General features: G+C 36.0%; 1 protein-coding gene across 1 annotated transcript; it reads left to right on the forward strand.

Annotated features, from left to right (window-relative positions):
• The first annotated feature begins 5,348 nt into the window (after positions 1–5,348).
• On the forward strand, positions 5,349–10,120 carry LOC128208933 (keratin-associated protein 19-2-like). Its single transcript, XM_052912655.1, has 4 exons — positions 5,349–5,431; positions 6,643–6,721; positions 6,957–7,286; positions 10,026–10,120. The coding sequence occupies exons 2-4, from the start codon at positions 6,670–6,672 to the stop codon at positions 10,043–10,045; spliced, it is 402 nt and encodes a 133-aa protein (XP_052768615.1). The 5' UTR covers positions 5,349–5,431; positions 6,643–6,669; the 3' UTR covers positions 10,046–10,120.
• The last annotated feature ends 230 nt before the right edge of the window (positions 10,121–10,350 follow it).

Here is a 10,350-nt window from a genome sequence, read left to right on the forward strand (position 1 = left end):
TTTATTTCAATAGCCAGCCTGGTTGCTGTAGCCACAGGGGAATCTTCAAGGACAAGAACCAGTGCTGGTAAAAATGTGGTCTCGTGTGGTTTTCCATACCGGCTCTCAGCAAGGATTTCAGAGAAAGGAATACCGTCTCCAAGTAAGAAGAAATTCTAAGCATGTCGGGTTTTAATGCTTTCAAAATGCATCTGGGTACTCAATAAGATGAAATTAACCTTTGAATTGTTAAAAACTGATAGCAAAATGTCCAAAAGACTACATATTTCATAAAATTTGTCCTGAAAACTTTCAATTCATGAGCTTTTCTGCATATTTATCACATTTATGATGTAGACTACTTTGCGTCTGAACATAATGCAAAATTACCAGTGTTTTATTCCCGATTTTGGTGTTATAACACTTCTGGTGTAGATGCGTTTCAGAGACGATCGTTAAGGCGATCGTTAGCTGATTTTGGTAGTACGACCAAAATTACCGATCCGCACCGTTTCAGAGACGCAACGTGCACCTGCTTTATCGTTAATTTTGCTCGTAAACCTACGACCGGTAAGAGGCACTCGTTAACTTAACGATCAAGATGGCGGATGAAGATTTTCTCCATATCAAAGTATATTTTTACTTTTTATTAACATTTGAGAGTTTAATTTTGCGTGTAGCATGTTCGCTGGTGTGGAATTTTCAAACTATGTCTAAAAATAGCTGAAAACAGTACGAAAGTGTTCTATTTCCGCCGTTCTGTCAAAAAAGGATTTTAACTGTAGAAGATGTAAGCTTTTTGTTATATTTAGTTAATGTGCTGATATTGTGTACATCTAAAACATGGAATATGATGTTGAATTTGATTTGGTTTCATTGCTGTTTAATATGTCCTCTAAAACATTTTCTTGAAATTCTTCTATTTCGGATGGTTTTTAATTCGGATAAATAAATGCCTGTACATATTTTGTTGTAATATAACCGGTCTTTGTGGCATGTAGTCAGTGAATTATTAAACAGTGTTACCATTTTATCATGTCATGATATAACATAATTATTTTTACACATCTAAAACTGATGCTAAATATGTAAATGTAGATACTGTACAGTAATGTAAACAACACTGTCACAACAAATAAGTTGATTATTGGCTACTTTAATACCATGGACACTATCAGGTGACAATGTAATCATTTTAATTCACCTTTACTTGTAATTGAAACTTGTTTTAGTAAGGTATCATATGGTTTATGTAGAACTTTGTAGTATATGAACACATGTGAGTTTTCAAATTCTTGTCTTTTTCAGTCATACCATTTGATGCCAAGTGTACAATATAAACTGAAATGAAAAATGACAAGACATGGTCTTGGTGGAAAATGCTGTGCTCTTCATTGACCACTGTTTAATAATGGTATGGAAAAGGGAATTAAATTCTAATGTTGGTTTTATGAATAATAATGGAGGTATATTCAACATATGAACACATTGTCATAAGGACTAAACTGTAAATGTAGAAACTAAACTGCAAAACCATATTATGTACCTGCAGTTAATGCACAGGCTATGTACAGATGCTTAATGATATTCTATGTTTTAGTTTTTTTGCTTGTTAAATATTGTTTTAGTTAATTATTTCAGGCTGGTGATAGAAAACTATCAGGAATGCTTCAAGCTGGCAATGGAGGGAAATGTAAAAGTAGGTAGGAAATGATAAAATGCAATAGGATATAAACCAATTGTATGAATAATACAATAAGATGAATTTTATATTGATACAATGTTGGGCATCTTACTTTGAGCAGTTAACTGGTATAACTTAATTGTTATCTAACTTATATGAACATTAAACAAGAAATAAAATGTCACCAGAATGGTGTTTTTCATGTTTTCTTAAATACCCTACTTATTTTTTTTTAAAAAGACAATAATTTTCATAAAATATCCAACTATTTCAGTTGAAAAATGGGAATGTAAGTTATGTGTTTCTTGTAGTTTAACCATTAAAAGGCGTTTTCATAAATGTATTATATTGTGTTGTATTAAACAATATTTTATAACTTTTTGTCTCTTTCAGGACACTGAAAAATCACAAGGTTTCAAACACTTAGAATATGCTCACAATCAGTCTTCAAGATACTCACCTTAAAGGTTCCAGTGTGTTTTAGGAGACTTTGTCAGAACAGTACTTTATACCTATATTCACTGGAGATACCAGACACAGCAGATAACAACAGATATATTGACACAGAACCTGAAATTAATTGCATATCCAAACACAACATAAAACTTTAAACTGTTAAATAGGCAGTGAGGCATTTGTGTGTAACCTTCATTATTTGAAATGAAATTTCTTATTTATTTTTTAAGTTTGACTTGGCATTTAAAAGCCATTGGCATTAGATTTTCCAAATATATATATATTTTTATGCAGTTTCAACTGTGATGTATATCCAGTTGTACATGTTTCCTCTAAGGATTAAAACACTTCTGAATTATATAGGAAAATCTAAATGATTCATTTATTCAAACTTATGATAATATATAAAACACACACTACCATGGTTGATCATGTAAACATTCATACTATCTTTTTATAGAAATTAAGTGCATCTTTTGATATTTCTGAATACATTTATTTTTACTTTGACTGGCTCGTGTATAAACACAGAATGCTACATAAAGTGTATACTCCAGTGTATATCATAACATGATTGAAATAGATAATAGATAATATTTGCATGAAACTCTGAACACTTAACCACTATGGCAATCTGCACCAGTTAAGATACTTTTTGTTGAATAATGTGTTTTGATGAGACGAGCTTGTAAAATAGCTGTATTTCTTTTAGTAATTTTGTGTATTTGAAGCATGTCTGCAAATGTAGATTTTATCATGTATTTTGAATGGATCTGAAATGCTGTTTATTAAACTGTTAACTGACACAATAAAGATGGATTTATGATTTGTCTTCATACAAAAAATCCAACCGGTCAAAGTTGTATTTTCAAACTATTTCCCAATACAATAACTCTCAGTCACAGTTTTGGTGCATAAACGGATGAACTTTACTCGTTATCCGAACTAAGGCCGGTTGTTGATGATTGGAATCAGTCATCATCATCATCATCATCATCATCATCATCATCCACCGCACTCACCACAACAACCACCACCACCAACTTCACCACTTTCGTCATCAAATATCAGCAACATCTACATATCATCATCTCGTCATGATCATTGTCGTCATCGTCACATCATAATTAGTATCATTGCCGTGGTTCATCATCAATATTATTATCATTATCATCTTAGTCGTCGTCGTCGCATTATCATTATAATACTCATAATATTCGTCGTAGTCGTCGCCGCATTATCACTATCGTCGTCATTGCATCATTATGATAGTGTCGTCGCCGCATTATCACTATCGTCGTCATTGCATCATCATGATAGTGTCGTCGCCGCATTATCACTATCGTCGTCATTGCATCATCATGATAGTGTCGTCGTCGCATTATCACTATCGTCGTCATTGCATCATCATGATAGTGTCGTCGCCGCATTATCACTATCGTCGTCATTGCATCATCATGATAGTGTCGTCGCCGTATTATTATTATAATACTCATAATATTAGTCTTCGTCGTCGCCGCATTATCACTATCGTCGTCATTGCATCATCATGATAGTGTCGTTGTCGCATTATTATTATTAAATTATCATTGCCGTTGTCGTCGCATCATCGTGACTATCATCATCAGCACCATTCTGCACGTTTGCATTTACTTTACAGAACATTCATAATACGCATACTATAATATTTCACTTATCAAAGACGAATTTAAATTAAAATTACCAGCCTGAAAAAACGTATTTTGTTGTTGTCCAATTTTCATTATAATTACACAAATTTTAAAATGAGCGTCGGAACCCGCCACTGCCTCCATCACAAAAAATCCCGGATGATGATGTACTTAAGATACTAATGTAACATAAATAGCAGAATAGAGATCACGAGTTTGTATTATTTGTGTCAATCATTATAAAAAGGAGAGTTACATTAATTGATTCCCTTCAAGAGATTATCATTATTATTATTATTATTATTATTAAAAAAGACAGGTGCGCTCATCAGGTTAATATGACGTAACGTCATTTCACTTCAGACTGGGTCACTCGCTTTAACGCTGTGCTTTATCGTTATTTTTTTACGTACGACCGGAGAGTTTACGAGACGTTTCTGAAACGCCTTTATGATTATCGTTAAGTTGGTCGTTATTATGATCGTAAATTTACGATAATGGCATATCGTAAAATCTATCTGAAACGCACCCGTGTCTAATCTTCTTTGTTGAACAATTGGTTGTTGTTGCTATTCTTGTTGTTATATTGTATTCACACCTTTCCATGATTACGTGTTTTTTTTTCGATTTGTGTGTCAATACTAATGCACCAGTCAATTGTAACCACGCCCCCGCCCCCAGGTCCGGGGTTATACCGGGGATATCCGGTGAAATAGGCCGTGCTTTTACCTTCCAGGTGGCCCCGCAGTGCCGGGTGAATGCGGTGGTTTTGTATATGCGCCAAGTTAAGCGAGGAATCGGCTTCACCTAGGGTCTCTGGGGTGCGGGGGCATTTGGCGGGGGGTTTACCAGCAGTTCGTCCCCTCACGGCGGGGATTTTGCCCGGGCTTGGCTGGACCGAAAGTGAAAGTCCCCGCTATTCCCCGGACCTGGGAGGTGGTGGCGTGGTTACAATAGTTTGTACGAAATTCGGACGAATTTTGGGGAAATTACTACCAACATTCGTCGCTTACAAATTGATGAACAACAAGCTGCTGTTAAATTGCAAATTTGTTCACACGCATTGCTTTTGCTTTTTAAACGTTGAGTGCAGATGGACCGCATGCGTCATTGTACTAAGTTGTAAAACGGTGATTAATCATAACCACAATAACTTCCATGTTTATATAAGTTATTTTAATGAAAATTAACATTAAGACAATAAAGAGACATTTGCAGACAGTGTTATACCTCAAACAGTCATTACATTTATTAATCATACTAATTCCAAAACCTTTGCGGTATACTAGCCTAATTGTGGTTACAAATGGTGACGCGTGTTTAATAGTTCTTATACAAGAAGAAACAATAAACATGAATATGACCATTCTCTTATTTGATGACACAGCAGACATTTATATTGATGGATTCCACCTGCTGTATGACAGGCATACTTAGTATTACATGTTTTCCTAATGAAAACCAAAAAAGTTATATCAATAAAAGTCAATTATATCATCTTAAACACTTGAAAATAATTGGCTTTACCATGAATCAATTATATACGATTATGACAAAGCTTAATTACTGGTCTGCAGTGAACCTAAAGTATAAATAGCCAGGTACTGTTGACTAAAGCACACCGTCCAAACATCATCATAAGGTAAGAGTTTCTTCTCTTTTTGTTCGTGTGAAATATCTATTGGTCATATTTACTTTAAACTTTGTTAATTTTTTACAACTTTTGAATTAAGCTGCTCATTTTATGTTGGTTTCTGATGTTGCGTTTATATGCCAAACATTTGTCCCTGGGGTCAAATTTTCCTATAGGGCATATATATATACTTGGGCGAGTTTGCAACTGAAGAAATTTTGGACGCGTTTATATAGCAACTGAAGATTTGTTTTGATCAAATGACAACAGTTTTTGTGTTGAAAAATATTTTCGAAACAATGATGTATCTAGTGATGTACATGTCTGTATTTATCACCACTCTTTTTCACTTAGAAATATTATGTTGCAGTTAAAAAGCTTGAAAATAATAAAGAAATCGGTGTCTCTCTAAACAAAAAACATAGTTGATTTTGATTCAATATATATAAATGTTTAGCTCTCCATCTTGATCGCACACGAGTAAATAGCCAAACTTGAAAACACAATAATTAAATCCTGCATAAACCTTGTATTCATTTGTAGAAACAGACTGCCAGGAAATAGAAAAACAAGTTGGGTCGACTTTTGTTATAACAATTTTCTTTCTTCATTATTTTTTGTCAACTCTTAACTGTAATACCCTGCCATAATTGACCCCCGGGGGCACAAAGAATTTACATTTTTGTTAGACACACCAGGTAATTTAAAAGTACGTAAACAAATATATAATAAAAAGGATGAAAGCGGCCTTATGGTGTAGGAGTCCGCATCCAAAAAAAAATAAAAATAAATAAATAAATAAATAATAATAATAATAATAATAATAATAATAATAATAAACAAAAACGGATCAAAAATGATTCAAATCAGGCTAAAATCAAATGGTTTAAACTAAACTAAATATATTTTCCCGACAGTTTGTTTCTTTCTGTCGTATTAGCTAGAGAATGGTCGGCTGTGTTTTCAATTCAATGTAACACATGTAGATATAAAAAGTATGCTTTCCGCTTTCCTTCGGCAGTAATTTCTTGATGACAACGTGTTGTTAAAGTCTATCATACTGGTAGGTTTATTGTTTGATGGAAAAGAAACGATATGATGCTAAAAAAGGAAAATTTAAAAATAATCTCTTGGACCTATTTCTGCCTTCCTCTGTTCGCTATGCAGTTTCGCTATGCAGTTGTATAGACCTTTGTCAATAAAGTGCCAACATTTTTCAGTGAACAGTTTAATTGTTACCTGGAGCTATGAATACCATTGTCGTGTTGTGCCTGTGTGTGCTGGCAGTCTCCGCCACACGTGAGTATACAATGCTATAAGGGTCGGAGAAGGAGTAGAAAATAGCTTTCAACACTTTTTTTCATATATTGATAATGGCTGGCGAAATAAGTGAAATTTTAAAGCAATGTTTCTGGATTCATTTCAAGTTGATAAAGCACTATGTTGGGGTAGTTAATTTATTTTTCATCAATTGTTGTTGCCGTTATTTTCTCGTCGTCGTTTTTGTTAGATGATGATTTGTTCATCATTTAAGCTATGTATGGAGGCTACGGCGGTTACGGAAGAGGCATGATGGGAGGTTACGGCGGATACGGCGGATACGGAAGAGGCATGATGGGAGGTTACGGGGGATATGGTGGCTATGGCAATATGGGAGGTTACGGCGGATACGGTGGTTATGGCGGCTACGGTGGTTACGGTGGATACGGAAGAGGCATGATGGGAGGTTACGGGGGATACGGTGGCTATGGCAATATGGGTGGTTACGGCGGATATGGTGGATACGGCGGTTACGGCGGCGGCATGATGGGAGGTTATGGCGGTTACGGTGGATACGGACGCGGTATGATGGGTGGTTATGGCTGTAAGTTTGTTTATATGGTTTTCAATCAAAGTTTATTATGTATATACGAACGTTTTCGTTGCTAGACATACAATTATAGATTATTTTATAATGGATTGTTCAATACAAAGATTTAGATATTTGAATGAGTGACCAGCTTGAAAAGGCTTATTGAACGAGCCTTTATGCCCTCTATTTTTCTATACATACTAAATGAAGGATGACTTCACTCACCTCTCTTTTCCTATTCATACCAAAGTAAGGATGTATTTACCCGTCCTCTATTCTCTGTCAATGGAATATCCCGGCTGTATTTTACCAAGCCCTCTAGTTTCTGTCAATATCATATTTCGGTTTTATTTTACTAAGCCCTCTATTTTCTGTCCATGTCATATCCCGGTTATATTTTACCCGCCCTTTATTTTCTATCCATGCCAAGGCCCGGTTCCATATCATATCTAAGGTACATTTTACGCACCCTTCTATTTTCTGTATGTCATAATGCGGTTATATTCTACAAATCCCTCTATGACTTTATGTCTTATATGTATAATCCCATACAAATGATTCTATATATCCAGCCATGTGTAAGACATTCATTTTATACCGAGTATAAATTCCATTCAACCCTTGGTGCTCCATTATGTCAAACACTGGCTACATTTCATCCAGCGCTCTGTTTTCTATTGATGTCAAACTCTGGCTACATTTCATCCAGCCCTCTGTTTTCTATTGATGTCAAACTCTGGCTACATTTTATCCAGCCGCCTCTGTTTTCTATTGAAGTCAAACCCTGGCTACATTTCATCCAGCCCTCTGTTTTCTATTGATGTCAAACTCTGGCTACATTTTATCCAGCCGCCTCTGTTTTCTATTGAAGTCAAACCCTGGCTACATTTCATCCAGCGCTCTGTTTTCTATTGATGTCAAACTCTGGCTACATTTCATCCAGCCCTCTGTTTTCTATTGATGTCAAACTCTGGCTACATTTCATCCAGCGCTCTGTTTTCTATTGAAGTCAAACCCTGGCTACATTTCATCCAGCCCTCTGTTTTCTATTGAAGTCAAACCCTGGCTACATTTCATCCAGCCCTCTGTTTTCTATTGATGTCAAACCCTGGCTACATTTCATCCAGCGCTCTGTTTTCTATTGAAGTCAAACCCTGGCTACATTTCATCCAGCCCTCTGTTTTCTATTGATGTCAAACTCTGGCTACATTTCATCCAGCGCTCTGTTTTCTATTGATGTCAAACTCTGGCTACATTTCATCCAGCGCTCTGTTTTCTATTGAAGTCAAACACTGGCTACATTTCATCCAGCCCTCTGTTTTCTATTGATGTCAAACTCTGGCTACATTTCATCCAGCCCTCTGTTTTCTATTGATGTCAAACTCTGGCTACATTTTATCCAGCCGCCTCTGTTTTCTATTGAAGTCAAACCCTGGCTACATTTTATCCAGCCGCCTCTGTTTTCTATTGAAGTCAAACCCTGGCTACATTTCATCCAGCCCTCTGTTTTCTATTGAAGTCAATCCCTGGCTACATTTCATCCAGCCCTCTGTTTTCTATTGATGTCAAACCCTGGCTACATTTCATCCATTCCTGTTTTCTATTGAAGTCAAACCCTGGCTACATTTCATCCAGCCCTCTGTTTTCTATTCGCATCAAACCCTGGCTACATTTCATCCAGCCCTCTGTTTTCTATTCGCATCAAACCCTGGCTACATTTCATCCAGCCCTCTGTTTTCTATTAATGTCAAACTCTGGCTACATTTTATCTAGCCCTCTGTTTTCTATTGATGTCAAACCCTGGCTACATTTCATCCAGCCCTCTGTTTTCTATTGAAGTCAAACCCTGACTACATTTTATCCAGCCGCCTCTGTTTTCTATTTATGTTAAACCCTGGCTACATTTCATCCAGCACTCTGTTTTCTATTGATGTCAAACTCTGGCTACATTTTATCTAGCCCTCTGTTTTCTATTGATGTCAAACCCTGGCTACATTTCATCCAGCCCTCTGTTTTCTATTGAAGTCAAACCCTGACTACATTTTATCCAGCCGCCTCTGTTTTTTATTTATGTTAAACCCTGGCTACATTTCATCCAGCGCTCTGTTTTCTATTGATGTCAAACTCTGGCTACATTTCATCCAACGCTCTGTTTTCTATTGATGTCAAACTCTGGCTACATTTTATCCAGCCGCCTCTGTTTTTTTATTTATGTCAAACCCTGGCTACATTTCATCCAGCGCTCTGTTTTCTATTAATGTCAAACTCTGGCCATATTTTATCTAGACCTCTGTTTTCTATTGATGTCAAACCCTGGCTACATTTCATCCAGCCCTCTGTTTTCTATTTATGTCAAACCCTGGCTACATTTTATCCAGCCCTCTGTTTTCTATTTATGTCAAACCCTGGCTGCATTTCATCCATTCCTGTTTTCTATTGATGTCAAACTCCGGCTGCATTTCATCCAGCCCTCTGTTTTCTATTGATGTCAAACTCTGGCTACATTTCATCTAGCCCTCTGTTTTCTATTGATGTCAAACCCTGGCTACATTTCATCCAGCCCTCTTTTTTATTGATGTCAAACTCTGGCTACATTTCATCCAGCCCTCTGTTTTCTATTGATGTCAAACCCTGGTTACATTTTATCCAGCCCTCTGTTTTCTATTGATGTCAAACAATGATAACCCTTGCATAGTTTTCTATCGATGTCACCCGGTTACATTTTACCGGCCCCTCTATTGTTTATTCCAGACAAGAAGAGCTACTATTGAACACATTGACAACAGCAGCTGTGCCAGCAGACGGACGGACAAAAACTATTTATGCTTTTTCGTACTAAATAAATTTTCTGCATTCCAAATATGTATTTGTTGTTTGATTGTAAGATCTTATTTTTAAATTTGAATATACATGTACATTGAAAATGTAAGTTTCAAAGCAAACTTTTGCTGCACGAATGCCGCCTCGATTTGTGCAATGTAACTTGTCATTAAAATATTCACGAAAAATCATGTGAACAAGTATCTTTGTTCAAATCGTGTAAATTGATCTGGTTCAAATACTATTTGTCTTATAT

This window comes from Mya arenaria, chromosome 11, assembly GCF_026914265.1.
Source record: "Mya arenaria isolate MELC-2E11 chromosome 11, ASM2691426v1".
Taxonomy (NCBI): Eukaryota; Metazoa; Mollusca; class Bivalvia; order Myida; family Myidae; genus Mya; species Mya arenaria.